This window comes from Macaca thibetana, chromosome 6 (assembly GCF_024542745.1).
Source record: "Macaca thibetana thibetana isolate TM-01 chromosome 6, ASM2454274v1, whole genome shotgun sequence".
Classification (NCBI taxonomy): domain Eukaryota; kingdom Metazoa; phylum Chordata; class Mammalia; order Primates; family Cercopithecidae; genus Macaca; species Macaca thibetana.
Genome location: NC_065583.1, coordinates 107,890,683 through 107,909,736, shown reverse-complemented (window position 1 = coordinate 107,909,736; position 19,054 = coordinate 107,890,683). Strand labels below are relative to the sequence as shown.

Below are 19,054 nucleotides of genomic sequence, written 5' to 3'. Positions count from 1 at the left end.
CTTGAGCGTGCGCTGGTACGTCATTTTCGCGCGACGTTAGGTTCGCTGTGTGTGTCGCCGGCTCCTTGAGGGTCCACGTGATTTTTACGCCAGTGCTGCTGAACTGTCCAGGGGATAGGGAGCTGGCCCAGTCCGATTAATTGTCCTTGGGTCGAGGTGTCTCGTCGGACCCTTTGGGGCTCGGTGGAGGTAGGTGAAGGCGGCTCCCATTGAGGGAAGCCCACACACCCGGCCTTTCTGTGTTATCTGGCATGCTCTTGGGGCTTCCCAGGCTGTATAGTAGAGTGGCTAAATTCTTTAACCGGCTCAAGTTCCCCTCAGTTAAGCTTCGACCTAGATTCTTCTCTGCGATTGCACCCTCTCCTGTCCACCGTTGTTAGTTCCCGGAGTAATCAGCAACTCTCCAAGGCAATGGACACATTTCCATCTTTGTCTTTGCTTACGAGGTTCCCTCAGGTGAAGTGAACGTAATGGAGTTTTAAAAGATTTGGGAGATAAAATCAGCAGATCTTGTTAACTATTTGGATGTAGGGAGTGAGGAAGAAGGACACGGAAAGGCTGAGTCTATGTTAATATCTGGTGCCAGTCACCAGCCAAAATGGAGTATACTGGAGTAAGCGAGGGCACAGACCATGTCTTTATTTCATTCACCATTATATCCCCAGTGCCTAGAACAGTGTCCTGCACGTTGGTAGGTACTTGAATGAACAGAAGAGTGTTCCCCTGTTAATCATTGGTCGTTGTATTTCATTAAAGCACCTTTTAAATATATTATACCTATTTGTTGTGGTGTTACTGATGTAAAGTTTTCAGGCTTCTTGGAATAGATGATGAGTACCACCTCTGGAATAATTTACCTGATAACTGAATCTCTTTTGCAATTGAATCGTTCTGGAAAGATGTTTTGGCTCGATTGCATGTTATTTAAAAGTTTTATCCTATTCTACCACTTTAGTGTTGAATTTAATTTCAGGATTGCTTTATTACAGTTTTCGTTCCTACAGTTTAAACCTTTTAAAGTAAATTTAATTTTAAGCTTCTACATTAGAAGCTTTGTGTTTCTTAATTATTAGCATTTTTAGGCTTTCAGGAAATCAAGTCCGTAACTGTAATTGTTATGGATTAAATGTCATCCAAAACTTGGATTCAGGAAACTTGTATTTGCAGTTTCACCTTAATGTTTCCTGTTGCCAAAAAATGGACACTCAAAGCCAGCATGATCCTTTTTGATTTGGCTACTGTAAGGCTGTGCTAGATTTATTCCCAAGTGTTGTAAAACGGTTGGCTAGGTGTAAGAACCTTTGTGTACAGCTGAATAGATGGTGCGATATGATAGCCCTTACTTTAATTATTCCTGTTTCCTATAGATTGCCTTTTCTGGGTTACAATTACATGGCTTATTGGTCTCTATATACTTCCACACAGACCTTTTAAAGAAAGCAAAGTGGAAATCAACTATATGTACAAGTTTATAATATGTATATAAAATATTTTCTTTTTCAGAATTACGACAGAGTCACTGCGATTATTTCTAATACCAATTCCAAAATAGTGACCCTTGGACAATAGTGCAATTATATGGAATTATGGCTGGTTATAAGCCTGTAGCTATTCAGACATATCCTATACTTGGTGAAAAAATCACGCAAGATACACTGTACTGGAACAACTATAAGGTGAGTGTGGGAGATAATGAGGGAGGAGGGATTTGTGTTTATGCCAATTTCTCTAGCATATGTTATACTCTGGATGCTCTAACAGAGAATTGTTAACTAAAAACTATCAGCAGCTTATAGTTTGGGCAGATAATTTGATATCTATTTTTTCTTGGAATTTTATGTAAAAGTCCATACTGCTTAATCAGAGTAACCATACAAATACCTAGCACACAATAGATGATCAATCAATGCCAAATGAATTAAATTTTAAAATTTGAATCTCATGTATGTAAAGATGTTTAATGAAGTATTGCTTGTAATAGTAGAAATCTTGAAAAACCTATGTCTGTTAGTAGTGGACTGGTATAGTAAATTACAATGTGTCCTTAAAATGGATGGTAAGTCTGTTGCTCCTATGATAGCTAATATGTGTTACTAAGTGAAAAGAAGCAAGATGTGGAACAGCCTGCATGGTATGATTATCTTTGTGTTATTTTAAAAGTACATGGTTATTATATGCTGGCATAGACATGATAACTTTTTTTTTTTTTTTTTTTTCTGGTAGAAATCACAGTAAACTCAATAGCTGAAGAGACAGAGTGGAGTGTGGCTTTCTAACCATACATTTATTTCAGTGGCAACAAGAATAGTCTGGGTGATGAGATATGGACCTTTTTTGCTTTCTTTGTAATTTTATGTTAAATACAACCTAAGAAATGTTACTAAGAACAAAGAGAAATGGTCTGTAAGAAATTATGTAATGCTTAGATAGGTCTTACCAGCGGTAACTCTGTTAACATGCTATTATTTTTTATTAAGACCCCTGTTCAGATTAAGGAATTTGGTGCAGTTTCAAAAGTAGACTTTTCTCCTCAGCCTCCATATAATTATGCTGTCACAGCTTCCTCAAGAGTAAGTATAATATTGAATTTCTTTATTTTTCTTTTGTATAGTTTACTACTGATCTTGAGTCATCTGGTGAAATACTGTCTTTCCTCTTGTAGATTCACATTTATGGCCGATACTCCCAAGAACCTATAAAAACCTTTTCTCGATTTAAAGACACAGCCTACTGTGCTACTTTTCGACAAGATGGTAGATTGCTTGTGGCTGGCAGTGAAGACGGTGGAGTTCAACTTTTTGATATAAGTGGGAGGGCTCCCCTCAGGCAGTTTGAAGGCCATACAAAGTAAGAGACAGTTGGTTTTTATGTGTTCTGGTTTTATTTTGTTGTAAGCTCTTTTTTTCTCTGGGCTTTGATGAAAAACATAGAGCAGTTTTATGAAGATTATTTGCCTGTGTGTTCTATATTTCCTGATTGTTCTAAGAGTGCTTAACTTCGGTTCCGTGGTCCAGTTTCATGGGGCTTATGAATTCCCTAGAATTGTATGTGATATTTTAGGAAATACACGTTTATCTAGGGAGCTATTCTGTAGCTTTTGGTTAACTTTAGTGGGGTCTGTGGCCCAGTTGAGGTGATGAATTACTGATCTAAAGACAACCTTACAGCTAGTAATGAGAGCTCTATCGGCCTGTATTGTCTTGGAAGCTCTCATGTTGAAGTCAAGTTGGAAGGTGGATTTTCTTCTTGGATTTATAGTATTTTGCCCCTTGATAAATTAAGTGGCCATCACAATTTTATATTATAACTTCATTTTCAGGACTACCAATGTCCTTGCTGAAACTTGATAAAATATAACAGAAATTTATGTAACATGATTCTATTTAGTGGTAAATCTTTTTAGAGTTTTTTAAAGAACTTTTTGAAATTTTAAAAATTGAACTGCCTTTGCGCCCATATTCAGCAGCTAAATGGAATTGTTAACATTTTAGAAAGTATGATTTTAAGGCTATTCTTTAATATATTTTTTTAAACTTTACAATATAGGAATATTTACATTTCTTAATTGGCTTGGGGGCAAACACTTGTAAGTTTTCTCTTTCTTTCATGATTTCCCTCTATGAAGACTCCCTGAAACTCAGCTGCTTTTTTTTTTTAATCTGAGAAAAAGGAACATTTTATGTTAGAAGGTACCAGAAAAATAATTTTCTTGCTTTCTAATGTACTGATCTTCAATCTTTCAGAGCAGTGCATACAGTAGATTTTACAGCTGACAAATATCATGTGGTCTCTGGAGCTGATGATTATACAGTTAAATTATGGGATATTCCAAACTCCAAAGAAATTTTGACATTTAAAGAACATTCTGATTATGTGAGGTGTGGATGTGCTAGCAAACTTAATCCGGATCTCTTTATAACAGGTTGGTGAACTCTATTCCCTCCTGAAGCAAATAATCTCACGGGGATGTACTTTAATGTTGCTAAGGGACTCTTGGGATGGAGGGATTTAAAATTTTTTTTATGAAGAAATATGTTTCTGATTAATTCTCCAATTTTTAAATTAATTTTTATGTATGTATGTTTGTATTTATTTTGAGACAGGGTCTCACTCTGTTGCCCAGGCTGGAGTGCAGTGATGTGATCACAGCTCACTGCATCTGCTACCCCCAGGCTCAAGTGATCCTCCCACCTAAGCCTCACAAGTAGCTGGGACTACAGGTGCCCACCACCATGTGCAGCTACTTTGTGTATTTTTTTTTTTTTTTTTTTTTTGTAGAGACAGGGTTTCGCCATGTCACCCAGGCTGGTCTCAAACTCCTGGGCTCAAGTGATCAACCTGCATCAGTTTCCTCCCAGAGGGCTGGGATTACAAGTGTGAGCCACCGTGCCTGGCTTCCAATTGTTTTTTATTTTCTTATTCTTCTTTTGTTGATTGTTCATGTCTTCCAAATGTGTTTGGAAAAATCAGGCTGTCTTGAAAACATAATAGACTCTCAGAACTGTAATGGATAGTTCCCTGCCTCAAGCAGCCAAGAAACAAAGACAGTGCAGTTTAGCCTTTGTGGGTGCCTTTACAAAGATTTCCAGATGATTTAGTAGTGACAGTAGTCCAGAGAAAGGAATATTTTAAGATCAGAGCAAGTTAGATTTTGTATAGTATTGTGTAGTGCTTCTTCAGGCACGATCAGTAGTAGAGGGTTTGGAGGTTCTGTATCTTCATGAATATACATATATGTCTTTTTAAAATTCCATCTAAACTTTTTTTCCTTTTAAAATTTGTACCTGGATACATACAGTTTTTGTTGTTTTAAACAGTCAAACTAAAAATACAAAAATTGACATTTTAGGATCATATGATCATACTGTGAAGATGTTTGATGCACGAACGAATACGAGTGTTCTCTCTGTTGAGCATGGGCAGCCAGTGGAGAGTGTCCTGCTTTTCCCCTCTGGAGGTCTTCTGGTGTCAGCAGGTACTTCTTAAAAATAGCTTTCACCAATATTGTTGGTTTTGAATCACATTTGTTTAAAATCAGTTGCTCTTTATAATTTATCAGTGTGCACTTGAATTGCATATCTAAGTTTTTGTTCAAACAGTTGATAGGTAGGACTGGCAAGCAGTTATCATTTATTGTGTACCTAATGTGAGCTAGGCACTATGCTGTTATATACATATTAACTCTAATGCCCTAGACGATGCTACAAGGTAGTTAGCTTTTTCCCTATTTTACAGCTAATGAAATGAAAGTTTTAACTGATTTTTCCAAGGCAAAGTGGTAAGTGATCTGAAATCACAGAACTCGAGAGCCTACCTTATATATTTAGCCCTGTGCCATCTTATTTAACCCCAGAAATTTAGCTCATACTCCTTTTACTCCTACCTAACAGATCTGCAGCAGCTTTTGAAAATCAGTTATTTGAGATCTTGTAGGCTTGTCTCTTTTTCTGTGCCTCTCTTGATTGAAATGCCCCTACCCAGCGGATAGCTGCTAGTACTAGAGAAAGGAGATAATGTGACCTCAAAAGGGGCCTTGGTACATTTTCAACAAGTTGGGACTGAGATGTTTTTCTCATTTTGCACATATTGCATTTTCATAATTACAATGGAAGAAGTAAATTGGTTTTTTTCATTTGTAAATAAAGTAAAATGTGTTCATATTAGAAGAATGTATTGGTAGTACGTACCCTTGACAACATATGTGTTGCTATGTTGCTGTGTGTGCATCCTTTTTTTTTTTTTTTAATTCTAAAATTTGGCTAGAAATTACTCTGTTTTATATTCTTTTCCCCAGTAGCTATTTGATTTAAAAATAAGTTGAGGTGGGGCGTGGTCGCTCATGCCTGTAATCCTAGCACTTTGGGAGGCCGAAGCAGGTGGATAGCTTGAGTCCAGGAGTTTGAGACCAGCCTGGGCAACATAGCAAGACTCTAAGACTCAGTCAGATATTTCTACTTTTCTTGCTGTTATTCTGACAAATGGAAAAAATATCAAGTTGAACAGGGAGAATAGAATGCTAATCTCCACTGTGTGTCACTAGCTAATTGTGACCTTGGGCAATCCCTTAAGGTCTCTAGACCTTGAAAATGAGAGGGTTGAACTAGATCAGTGATTTCAACTGTGATCCCTCTTGTGAGGTGCCACATAGGAGTGGAGAGGTGGGAACTGTGAGTTGGGTTCCAACTCCTGTTCCCCAGTCAAGATTTCGGTCTCCCCTTCCATCCCTTTTTCTGTTTTTCCATATTAGACTTTTCTGCTTGATATTTTGCTGCAAATCTACATTATTCACTCCCACCGCTATATAGAATTTCTTTTAAAAAATGATTTTATTACAATTTTCTTAAAATGAACTCTTTCAGTTATACATTTATTTTGCTGGAATTTCTGTATGCTTCACAAATATTATTTGTCATAACAGTTCTGTGAGGTAGGAACTGTTATTACCAATAACCCAGGAAGTGGTGGAGCCAGGATTTTACCAGGCAGCCTGGCCTGGACTCCCTCACTCAGCCTGCATGCTTTGTGGAGTGTCCAGGGAAGAATGCTTTTCAGTTCTTTAATATGTTGAATCTGTTGGCAGAATATCCAACTAATGATGATTTCTTTTTATAGGAGGTCGTTATGTTAAAGTCTGGGATATGTTAAAAGGAGGACAATTGCTCGTATCTTTGAAAAATCATCACAAAACCGTGACATGTTTATGTCTAAGCAGCTCTGGACAGAGGTTACTCTCTGGCTCACTGGATAGGTTGGCATTTTAATTTTTTTGTATATTATTATTAGTGTACAGATGTTTACTGTTTGAGGAAATGAGTTATTTCAGCATTATTTGTGATAAGTATTCTGATAATGATTTCCAGGAGATAAAAACCTGTTGAGTTGAAAATAGTTTTGACCTTTTGTTTACACATAGCTACTTATTTTCTCTTTTGACACAATTTGTTTTAACTTATATACTTAAACAACATTATTGAACCATTTGAATGATAACCTTTTAAATAATGTTATTCTAGGAACCATATTTTAAAACCATTATTGTACATTCATATATTTTGAGGTTTTCTTTTTTTTTTTTTTTTTTTTTTTTGGAGACAGAGTCTTCCTCTGTCGCCCAGGCTGGTGTGCAGTGGTACAATCTGGGCTTACTGCAACCTCTGCTTCCCAGGTTCAATTGATTCTTGTGACCTTCCTGAGTAGCTGGGATTACAGGTGTGCAACACCACACCTGGCTAATTTTTGTATTTTTCATAGAGATGGGGTTTTGCCATATTGCCCAGACTGGTCTTGAACTTCTGGCCTCTTGTGATCTGCCCATGTCGCCCTCCCAAAGTGCTGGGATTACAGGCGTGAACCACTGTGCCAGACCTAAAAAGTTTTTTAAAATATAGATAATTTTTTTTTTTTTTTTTTTTGAGATGGAGTCTCACTCAGTTGCCCAGGCTAGAATGCAGTGCTGTGATCTCAGCTCACTGCAACCTCCACCACCTGGATTCAAGCGATTCTGCCTCAGCTTTCCGATTGGCTGGGATTATAGATGCCTCCCACCCTGCCTGTCTAGTTTTTGTATTTTTAGTAGAGGTGGAGTTTTGCCATAATGGCCAGGCTGGTCTCGAACTCCTGACCTCACATGATCCACCCACCTTGGCCTCCCAAAGTGCTGGGATTACAGGCATGAGCCACTGTGCCTGGCCTAAAAGTTAGATAGCACATTTTGTTTAGCCTAATATCTAATGTAAAAATAAAATATATATTACATATAAAATTTAATTTCAGCATGTAATCTATGTCAAAATTGTTAAGATACTAGAAATAAATTAAGCATCTAAACATGTGCACTGTGATACAATAATCATATTTTAGGTTGAGTGCAGTGACTTATACCTGTAATCCCAGTGCTTTGGGAGGCCAAGGTGGGAGGATCACTTGAGGGCAGGAGTTTGAGACCAGCCTGGGCAATATAGTGAGACCCCATCTCTACAAAAAATTTTAAAAATTAGCTGGCCACAGTAGTACACACCTTTAATCATAGCTACTAGGGAGGCTGAGGCAGGAGAAGCACTTGAGCTCAGGAGTTTGAGGTTGCAGTGAGTTGTGATAGTACCACTGTACTCTAGCCTGGGTGACAGCGATACCCTGTCTCTAAAAAAAAAAAAGAACGTTAATATTTTGTAAAAATTACTGTCTCAGTTTTTAAATTAAAATTAGGTAAAATAAAAAATTTAGTTTCTCATTTTCACTAGCCACATTTCAAGTGGTCAGTAGCCACGTGTGGCTAGAAGTATGGCACAGTTCTAGGATTTACATGATTTATTATTAGTATTTTTTTTTGAGACAGGGTTTTGCTGTGTTGCCCAGGCTGGAGGGCAGTGGTATGATCTTGGCTGACTATAACCTCCACCTCCCGGCTTCAAGCGATCCCCTCACCTCAGCCTCCTGAGTAGCTAGAACCACAAGCATATGCCACTGTACCTGACTCATTTTTGTATTTTTGTTGAGATGGAGTTTTGCCATGTTGCCCAGGCTGGTCTCAAAACTCCTGAGTTCGACAGATCCTCCCGCCTCGGCCTCCCAAAGTACTAGGATTACTGGCGTGAGCTACCGTGACTGGCTTACACGATCTATTTTTAATTATTTTATTTCCATATTTTCATTTTTTTCTGCTGTTATGAAAAACTTTAGTTTTCAGCGTGTTAATTAAAAAGTATACAGTCACCCCTTGGTAACTGAGGGGAATTGGTTGTGGATGCCCAAGTCCCTTATTTAAAATGGCATATTTGCGTATAACCTACACACATCCACTGTATACTTTAAATCATCTCTAGCTTATTTGTAATACCTAATACAATGCAAATGCTATGTAAATAGTTGTTACACTGTATTTTAAAATTCTGTATTATTTTATTTATGTATTTATGGATATTTTTAATCCATGGTTGGTTGAATCTGCAGATGTGGAACCTGCCATAAGGATTGAATGTATATATTTTAAAAGCTAGAAAATATTTTTAATACAAAGGAATTTTTTGTGTAAATACATGGCAAGTATTTACACATGTTACTGAAATCATGTTACTAGGCAATTTGGGACTTGATTCTTAGGTATGTTCCTAAAAGCTAAGTGTAAATTGGCTCTATTTGTGGTGGTTTCAACCAAGAGTGATTTTTGTTCCTCAAGGAATGTTTGACAATATCTTGAGAAAGTATTTTTTTTTTATCACAACTCGTGGTACTTGCCATATAGGGGATAGAGGCCAGGAAGGCTGCTAAACATCCTACAATGCACAGAACAGCCCTTACAAAAAAGAATTCTGTGCCCCAAAATGACAGTAATTCTGAGGTTGAGAAGCCCTGATCTTTGGCTTCATATGTGCTTTCTTTCTTTCTTTCTTTCTTTTTTTGATTTATTTTTTGTAGAGATGGGGTTTCATCATGTTGCCCAGGCTGGTCTTGAACTCCTGGGCTCAAGCAATCTGCTGACCTTGGCCTCCCAAAGTGCTGGGATTACAGGTGTGAGCCATCACACTAGGCTTTCTGATGTGCTTTCATTGATACTTTTTCTTTTATTTTTTTAAAGACGGAGTTTCACTCTTGTTGCTCAGGCTGGAGTACAATGGCGCGGTCTTGGCTCACCGCAACTTCTGCCTCCTGGGTTCATGCGATTCTCCTGCTTCAGCCTCCTGAGTAGCTGGTATTACAGGCGTGTGCTGCCATGCCCGGCTGATTTTGTATTTTCAGTAGAGACAGGGTTTCTCTATATTGGTTAGGCTGCTGTCTAACTCCCAACCTCAGGTGATCCACCTGCCTCAGCCTCCAAAAGTGCTGGGATTACTACAGGTGTGAGCCACTGTGCCCGGCTGATACCTTTTCTTTACTCCCAAGTTTGATCTTCAGATGACAGTGGCTCATGGTCTATCCTGTCGTTTTTTTTTGTTCTGTTTTGTTTTGTTTTCTTAAAAAATTTTTGAGACAGAGTCTTACTCTGTGACCCAGGCTGAAGGGCAGTGGCATGATTTTGGCTCACTGCAACCTCTGCCTCCAAGGTTCAAGCAATTCTCATACCTCAGCCTCCTGAGTAGGTGGGATTACAGGCATGTGTCACCACACCTGGCTAGTTTTTATTATTTTTGGTAGACATCGGGTTATGCCATGTTGGCCAGGCTAGTCTTGAACTCCTGGCCTCAAGGGATCTGCCCACCTTGGCCTCCAAAGTGCTGGGATTACAGGCCTGAGCCACCACACTCGGCCCTTCTATTTTTTTTATAAATGGCTAGTCAAAGTCTTTATACAGATGTTATAGTTAGAGCTGGTATACAGCCCTTTTTTTTTTTAGACAGAGTTTCGCTCTTGTTGCCCAGGCTGGGGTGCAGTGGTGCAATCTCGGCTCACTGCAACCTCCACGTCCCAGGTTCAAGCAATTCTCCAGCCTCAGCCTCCCAAGTAGCTGGGATTACAAGCATGTGCCACCATGCCTCGCTAATTTTGTATTTTTAATAGAGGTGGGGTTTCACTATGTTGGTCAGGCTGGTCTCAAACTCCTGACCTCAGTTGATTCACCCACCTTGGCCTCCCAAAGTGCTTGGATTACAGGTGTGAGCCACCGTGCCCTGCCTGCAGCTCATTTTTTAAGGGATTCAGTGATGAATTAGTTTGTAACTAACATTACTAATCTTTGTTTTTCTTCACTGTTGTATAGATTTTAATGTTTGTATTTTGAGTTTTCAGAAAATAGAAATTTGCATTTTATACTCATTTTCAAGGTGATTTTTGAGAAAGCTTTTCTTTTTATTAGGAAGGTGAAAGTGTACAGCACAACTTCCTACAAAGTAGTCCACAGCTTTGATTATGCAGCTTCGATTTTGAGTCTTGCCCTTGCAGTAAGTACCTTTACCTGTTTTTAAGTCTGTCACTAACCCTGCCTGTTAAATGAAACTAAAATGGAATTTTGGGCTTTATTTTTGGATTTGAGTAACTTTTCTTACCACATTAGATATTTGAGTTAAGACAATTACTGGAATATGTAACTTGTCTTAATGACTTAGCATGAATTTGGGTTTAGGTCCCACTCACTGAATAACTTCAAACTAAGTACAGTGCTCTAGGCATTGTTAACACTAAACGCAGGTCCTGGGAAGCTGGTAAATCTCTCTTCAACTCATTTAATTCAAGAGTATTATAGTACACTAGAAAGGCAGATTAGCTCTCTGAGCAGAAAAAAAGATTGAGGGGGAAGGGGACAACAAAATGAAATCTCTCCTTTTCTTTGTTACTGCTCTTTCTGAAATGTATACTGTCAAGTTTTATGAGAAGCCACATTTGGGCAGGAAGGCATTTGACTATATTATACAGAAATCTGATTTGGGAGAGGAAAAGCTTATTAAAAATATTTTTGAGGGGCAAGATCGTAAAAGTCATGCTACTGTGTAATCCTTGATGCCGTTAACTTTGTATTATTATACAAACTTTGCCGGTGATATTTTACAAGTATAAGTTCTGTCAATGTACTTGTATCCTAAGGAAAAAATGATTTTACTTTAACGTCTTACACCAATCATTGTTAGGCAGACTATGTGTGTCTGAATGGAACTGTTGGTGAATGTATGGACAAGCAGCAAACACATTATAAATGTGTTTTGAAGTAAAAGTACTATAAATTATGAGTTAAGAATAGACTAACTTATTTTTCTAATTGTTATTAGCATGAAGATGAGACAATAGTTGTAGGAATGACCAATGGAATACTGAGTGTTAAACATCGGAAATCTGAAGCAAAGAAGGAATCACTTCCCAGAAGAAGAAGGCCTGCATATCGAACCTTTATTAAAGGAAAAAATTACATGAAGCAACGGGTATTTGTGCATTTCTCATTTTTGTTTAAAGAGTGAAATTTTTTAGAGTAACCAGCTTCGTCCCTGCACATTACGGGAAAGTGTAGTTCACATGGCACTTTAACTTTATTTTGCATTTCTCTACATCAGAATTATTTCTGGATTGCTAGATTGGGGACATTATTGATGAGTAATGGGGAACAAGGACTACTTTTTGTAATAGTCTGCATCATAACATAATGTTATAATGCTTTACTTCATTCAAAATATTGTCTTTCACATACTACCTGATTTGATCTAAATCCCAAGAAGTAGTAGAACCAATCATGTCCCTGTTTGGCACCTGAGAAGATTGAGAGACAAAGAATTTGTGATTGATTAAGGATTTCATTACTGGTATCTAGAGTTGTTGAGACTAGATCTCATTATCTCTGATTGTTGTTTTGTTTCTCTTTCTATTGTATTACACTGCCTGCCACATAAAGAGAACTGAAATGAGGAATTTTTACCTAGAATTAAGGCAGTGTTGCATGTTGTAAGTTAAAATTCTAACAAAGTAAGAACATGTTGATGTAGCAAGTTACTCCATTTTTTTTTCTGACTCTGATTAGCAGGATTCATTTTTATTTAATCTACATTATGGGCATATGAACATTATTTGTGGCATAGTTCAGAGATACCACTTCATTATGGAAAAGTTTATATTAAGTGTATCTTTATACAGATACTGATTTTTCTTCTTTATAAATGTGCTTTTCGTTGCAGGATGACATTTTGATTAACAGGCCAGCAAAGAAACACCTAGAATTGTACGACAGGGATCTGAAACATTTTCGGATCTCTAAGGCACTCGACAGAGTTCTTGATGTGAGTGAGCATTTTTTTTTAAAGTCATGTTATTATTTACCCTGCATATTACCATGACTTGGAACTGTGAAGATAAATACCTATTCAAACTTGATAATGTAGTGCAAGACAGTGATGTTTTTTGTGCTGTTTTGTCTGCTCATGTTGACTTTGACAATTTTTCTAGCCCACTTGTACAATAAAGACACCCGAGATTACGGTGTCCATCATAAAGGAGTTAAATCGAAGAGGAGTCCTTGCAAATGCACTTGCAGGTCGGGATGAGAAGGAAATCAGTCATGTTCTTAATTTTTTGATAAGGTATGTTTTATGTCTGTGAAACACATTTTGCATCTGAAATCCTTTATCACCAAATAAAAGACATTTAGTTTGATCTTTATAGAGAACTGATGAAACAACTAAATCTGCTTTAAGGATTTTATTTTTAAGTTTACAAGTTTCACTAAACTGAATTTTTACTTTGTAGGCATCTTTCTCAGCCAAGATTTGCCCCTGTTTTAATCAATGCTGCTGAAATAATTATTGGTAAGTGGTCGTTAAAACTTGAAAATCCTAACATGCTTGCAAAAGTAGAGATGTCAAATAATCAAATTTGGAAATCAAGTAGATCAAAATATCTTGCTTTTATCAAATCTCAATATGGATTTTCATGGAGAAAATAACAAGGTAATGCAGTTTAAAAGGTAGTAAAATGTTTATAGTGGCGTGACTTTGCTAGGGTTATTATAAAAAAACTTTTTATAGACATCTATAATGACGACAATTTTTCAGATGGGAAAATGAAAGTAAGTCAAGACTTCTATACTTTCTGTAATTATTATTTTGTGAAATAAATTTACTCAGAGGGATTGTTATACTTTCTATAAATCATAAATTAATTATAAAGTAAGTACAGATTTTCAGTGTTCTTATGGTTAATATTTTTATACTTTTGAAAACTTTGGCTTTTCACTTAATATATAGAAAGATATTGCTAGTTAATGTGTTTCCTTTCTCTCTTTTTAGATATATATCTGCCTGTAATTGGTCAGTCCTCTGTAGTTGATAAAAAGTTTTTGCTACTTCAAGGACTTGTAGAAAAAGAGATTGATTACCAAAGAGAATTATTAGAAACCTTGGGGATGATGGATATGCTTTTTGCCACCATGAGAAGGAAGGAAGGCACTTCTGTGTTGGAACATACATCTGATGGATTTCCAGAGAATAAGAAGATAGAATCATAGTGTCTGCTAAATAAGACATACAGAAACTCTGAAGTTGGAATAGATTTGATGTATTAAATGTCGGAAAGAGACTGTCTTTGATACATTAAAAAAACTATTTGCAGAAGCAGTTCCATGGAAGAGACTGGAATAATTATGGCCGGAAAACAAGTACCTGTTTTAAGTAAGACATGGTTTTCCATGTAATATTTTGAATCATAGCATCTTCACCTAGAAGATCTCAATTGTCTTGGTCACAGAGTAGGTTTATCTGGGATGGATATTAATTTTAGTACAGGAGTGTTCTGTATCAACATTCGGGTTGGTATTCAGATGGGAATTCAAATTTGAATCCTCTCTGGAGAGGGTCCAACGGGGAATCCTGCTAAAGGAACAAAGCCTTGTGTTACTTCTGGAAAACAACAACAAAAACAAATGGCAACAACAAAAAGCCTCTTTCTTCACTTTGATCAGTGCCTTTGGGATTTCTAGGCCCTTGCTTAGCTTGCTTCCTTTCTCCTTTATATTTACACTTTAGATCACATGCCCTGCTTCAGCTGGTAATGGGACTGCATCGGTTCCAAGTGTGGCAAGTAAGGCTCTGAAGAACTGACACTAGCTAGGTTTGTAATCTGAGTGTGAGTGAAAGCTCTACAGATAGACCTTATTGGACTACTTTTTTTTTCTTCTCTTCATGCAGCCTTTATACCAAGTTTTCACCTTGTTTCAGGTCAGAGGAATGATAGAATTTGTCGTTTTTCTTACAATAGCCTTTCAGACTATTCTTCATATGTTTCCAGCTAATCTTATAGCTAGCTACCTAATCCTCTGAAAACTATTTTCTCTGATGTGTATTTAGATTCCCCCCCATTATTCACAATCATATTGTGTTTCAGAACCCCAATCCAGAGCAGTTTGCTTTGAAAAATAGTTGTTTTTGAAAGTTTAATGTAAATAATTATTTTTAGAAGTTTTTTTTTTTTTTTTTTTTTTAAAGACAGGGTCTCACTCTGTCGCCCAGGCTGGAGTGCAGTGATGCAATCTCAGCTCGCTGCAACCTCTGCCCTCCTGGGTTCAAGCAAGTCTCCTGCCTCAGCCTCCTGAGTAGCTGGGATTACAAGTGTGTGCCACCAGGCCTGGCTAATTTTTATACTTTTAGTAGAGACGGGGTTTCACCTTACTGGCCAGGCTGGTCTCAAACTCCTGACCTCAAGTGATCTACCCGCCTCAGCCTCCCAAAGTGCTGGGATTACAGGTGTGAGCCACTTTGTCCAGCCTGTAAATATTATTTTTTTATAAAGAGATTCTTATTTTCTTGGCTTTTTGATGTATCCATTCTTGATAGATAATTGTTGGCTAGTAACTCCTAGTACACTGATTTCACAGTTGCTACCTCTCTGACCTTTCTCTAATTCTTACCCCAACTCAAGTAGTTAAAAATCAGTAAGAAAAATGTCTTGAGCTAGAAGAACCCATAGAGGAAGATTTTGTAATGCGAATCTCCTCTCATAATTTTAGTTCTGTAAATTCAGGGTTTTTTTTTTTTTTCTGGAAAAAATGTTTAATGTGTTCCAGCAAGTAATTGTACTTTTATGTAAAAATAAGTAATTTTTACTTATTTAAGTAAAAAATAAACATATTAAGTTTAACATATTAAGTTAATTTAACATTTAGACTAACATTAACGTTTAAATTAATATAAAGTGAATATACTTAATATGTTCTCATACGGGTATGCTTGGAAATAGGGCCAGTTTCCTTTTCATGAGTTGGTTTCAGCAATCACACAGCACACTGGCTTGTAAGGGAACTAGCAGTGTGTTTCCCTGAGTAATGATGTTCGTCAAGATCAGAAGCTGGGTTTTGGGGTTGAGAAGGGTTCATTTATTTAAATAAAGTTTCTATTTAAAAACCTTTTTAAAAAGTTAACATCATAAATATTCTGATAATTTGCATAGTAGTAAAAATTAGAAGTTGAAATTCTACCTAAAGCTGTAGTTGCCATCAATTTTGTAACATGTAACAAAGGTTTTCCCATATGTCATTTCATTTGATTCTCAACACAACCATTGAAGGTTGATATTATTCTCATTTAACATTGAATTAACAAAAGTAGTTGATTCACTCTTGAAGTCCCTGAATGTGAGCTCTTCATCCTAGCACTGTGCAGTGGCTTGCCTGCTGAGGCCTAAACTACTCATTCCTTTTAACAAAGCTTCACTGAGTGCTGTAGGTCTCAAAATACGGAAGAGTTACACATTTTCAAACAGGTTAGGAAGCAATTCCCATAGCCATTAATACTTAAATTCAGGAATACTTTTTTGTTTGTTTGTTTGTTTTGTTTTTTTAGAGACAAGGTCTTGTTCTGTTGTCCAGGCTAGAGTGTAGTGGTGTGATCATAGCTCACTGCAGCTTCTGTCTCCTAGGCTGAAGCCATCCTCCCACCTCAGCCTCCTGAGAAACTGGGGCTACAGGGATGAGCCACCATGCCCAGCTTATTTTTTATTTTGATTTTTTGATAGAAGAGTTCTCACCATGTTGCCCAGGCCTGAGGCAATTTCCTAGTCTCAGGCGATCTTCCCACCTCAGCCTCCCTAATGACTGGGATTAAAGGCATGAGCCACTGCACCCAGCAGGAATGGTTATTATATTCATTGAGACAAACTATAGTATTTGCTCTTTGAAGTATTTAAACATAATTGGCATATTACAATATGTGACACTGGCCTTAAGATTCTAATTTAAAATGCTTAACAGATTTTTAGACTTGTGAGTTTTAGTTGAAAGGTACTTTAAAATGTTACTAAGTCTGCAAAAGTACTGAAATGTTTCAGAGAACTTGGAAAGTCACCGTATGTTTAATTTATTATATTTATGAGAGTTAAGCACTTGGGAAGGTTTTGTTAATAGGGTCAAGCATTTGCAGTGCTGCTTAAAAGAGAATCATTTTTTTAAATGTATAAATGCTATTAAGTTGTTTAAGGGAATTTGAATTGTAAATGGGACTATTAAAACAAATTTAGTCTGTTCAACTCAAGAGAGGGCATTTCATTTTCTATGAACAAAATACCCTCTTAGACACTAAAAAGCCACATGCCTCTTCCCTAGGCTATAGTTAACTGGACCATGGTGGTACAACGGACTCAACCCTTCTCTAAGCAGGGATTTGTAATTGGGATTTATAGTGAAATTCCTGATCTGAGAAAGTGGGAGGCTGGGAATGCTGTATCTAGGTCATCAGTGGAGAAAGTTGGTTTGTAGAGAATGAACAAGAATGCAACCTAAGTGCAAAGAAAATAAAGATTATCCTGCTTTAATAGATCAGACTAGAAGAGAGAGAAACCACCTTAGTTCCTGATGCGTTCCTATTGCCCTATTCTGGTTGTACCTCTTCCCCTAGGAGTCCATGATATTTTTTGAATTTCCTCTAACACTTGTTTGCTTAGGTGACTGTGAGTGGGTTTCTCTTATTTACAACCAAATGACTCGGAAAACACTAATCCACTGGTCCTCATATTTATTGAGACACATTAGAGGCCAGGGAATCAAGGTTATAGGCAATGAACAAAATAGACAAAATATCTCCCTCAATGTTCTGATTGGGGGAGATACTCAGTAAACAAGTACGTATGTAGTGGGGTAGGGTGGTGCTAAATGAGATGGAGACCAATCAGGCAGGGGAGGGAGATGGCAAATGTCAGGGGTGATAGGTGGGTTGGAGTTTCAAATAGAGTAGTTCAGGAAGGCCTCTCTGGGATGACAACTGAGCAAAGTTCTTTAGGAAGTGAAGGATCCTCATTGCTGTCTGGGGGCAGAGTGCAGAAGCATGCCTGGGGAGTTAGAAATGGCAAGGTGGCCCATTTAGCTGGTATGGAGCAAGGCAGGGGAGAGTAGTAAGATAAAAAATGGTGTAGAAACTGGAGATAGTACATTTTGACAGCTCTTTAGGGAGTTTTAACATAAAAGGCAATAGCAAAATTGGACAATGGCTGGAGGTATGTGGGGTCAAGAGATTTTTTTAAAATTAGGTATAATTGATATGCTATAAACTACACATATTTGAAGTGTTCATTTGATATGTTTTGACATTTATACACCCTTGAAACCACAATCAAGTTAATGAACATGTTTAATACCCTCAAGTTTCCTCCTGCCCTTGGTAATCCATCCCTTGGCCCCTTCCCCTCAGGTAACTACTGATATACTTTCTGTCACCATAGATTAGTGTTCATTTTCTAGAATTTTATAAAACGGAATCAGAATTTAGGATTTGGGGGTCTGGCTTCTTTCAGTTAGCATAATTGTTTTGAGATTTATAATTCATTTGAGATTTAAATTGGCAACAATGACAATGAATGTGTGCCAGCGGGGATAATCCTGTAGAGAAGGAAAAACATGATATAGGAAAAACATGATATAGGATCCAGGGGAGGTGGCATTGCTGGAGCAGTGGCTGGGAGGTGGGACAGGGTCAAGTGCTCAAGTGGAAGGGTTGGTTTAGATAGGAGAAGATAGGAGAATAATAATTTGGGCATAGTTCAGGAAGGAAGGCATATATGGGCCCAGATGTAATTAGGTGGGTAGATGTGATCGTGAGGGTTTGTGGAAGTTAAATTGGAAAAAACCCAAAACTAACCAAATGAAATGAGGTTAGAGGAAGAGCAGGTGGAGGTGTTGGAAGTTTGATAGATAACAAGATATGAATTAATCCTAATAAGGTCAAGAACTCAAACTTTGGAGCCATCTGCATAGATTTGAATCTTGGCTTGACCACTCACTGCCTACAGTATCTGGGGGAAGTTATTTTGACATTTGGTATCTCATTTTCTTCATCTGTTAATCAGACAAACAGAATCACATAGGGTAGTTGTGAGAATTGTGCTAATACCCATAAATGTACCTAGAATATTTCTGCTAAAAAGTTGTTTTTAAAGAACAGTATTGAGAAGGGAGAGTAGAACAAGGAATTCTGTCTGTAACTAACTGAACAATCGAGATAACACTACCTTCAGTCCAGCCCCTAGAATATTTCTATTGTCAGCTAGTATGACGTGGGGAATGAATGGACTGGAAAATGAACTAGGGTTCCCAGCAGCACCAGAGGCCCACATGACTAAGGAACTGAAGGAGCGTTCTGGATGTACACTGAGACCCATCAGC

General features: G+C 37.5%; 1 protein-coding gene across 1 annotated transcript; it reads left to right on the top strand.

The window, feature by feature from the left end:
- Window positions 1-15: 15 nt before the first annotated feature.
- UTP15 (UTP15 small subunit processome component) lies at window positions 16-16,926 on the top strand. The gene is made up of 13 exons (XM_050793515.1): window positions 16-189; window positions 1,504-1,676; window positions 2,478-2,570; window positions 2,663-2,847; window positions 3,744-3,922; window positions 4,850-4,975; window positions 6,613-6,748; window positions 10,790-10,874; window positions 11,697-11,846; window positions 12,591-12,692; window positions 12,859-12,992; window positions 13,159-13,217; window positions 13,698-16,926. Exons 2-13 carry the CDS (start codon window positions 1,587-1,589, stop codon window positions 13,913-13,915), a joined length of 1,557 nt encoding a protein of 518 aa, XP_050649472.1. The 5' UTR covers window positions 16-189; window positions 1,504-1,586; the 3' UTR covers window positions 13,916-16,926.
- The last annotated feature ends 2,128 nt before the right edge of the window (window positions 16,927-19,054 follow it).

Bases quoted from the DNA above. Each gene is read 5' to 3' on its own strand.
- UTP15 (XM_050793515.1), top strand. From the start codon at position 1,587: ATGGCTGGTTATAAGCCTGTAGCTATTCAGACATATCCTATACTTGGT. The intron at 4,976-6,612 runs GTACTTCTTAAA...TTCTTTTTATAG, and splicing joins AGGTCTTCTGGTGTCAGCAG to GAGGTCGTTATGTTAAAGTC. The intron at 13,218-13,697 runs GTAAGTGGTCGT...CTCTCTTTTTAG, and splicing joins TGCTGCTGAAATAATTATTG to ATATATATCTGCCTGTAATT.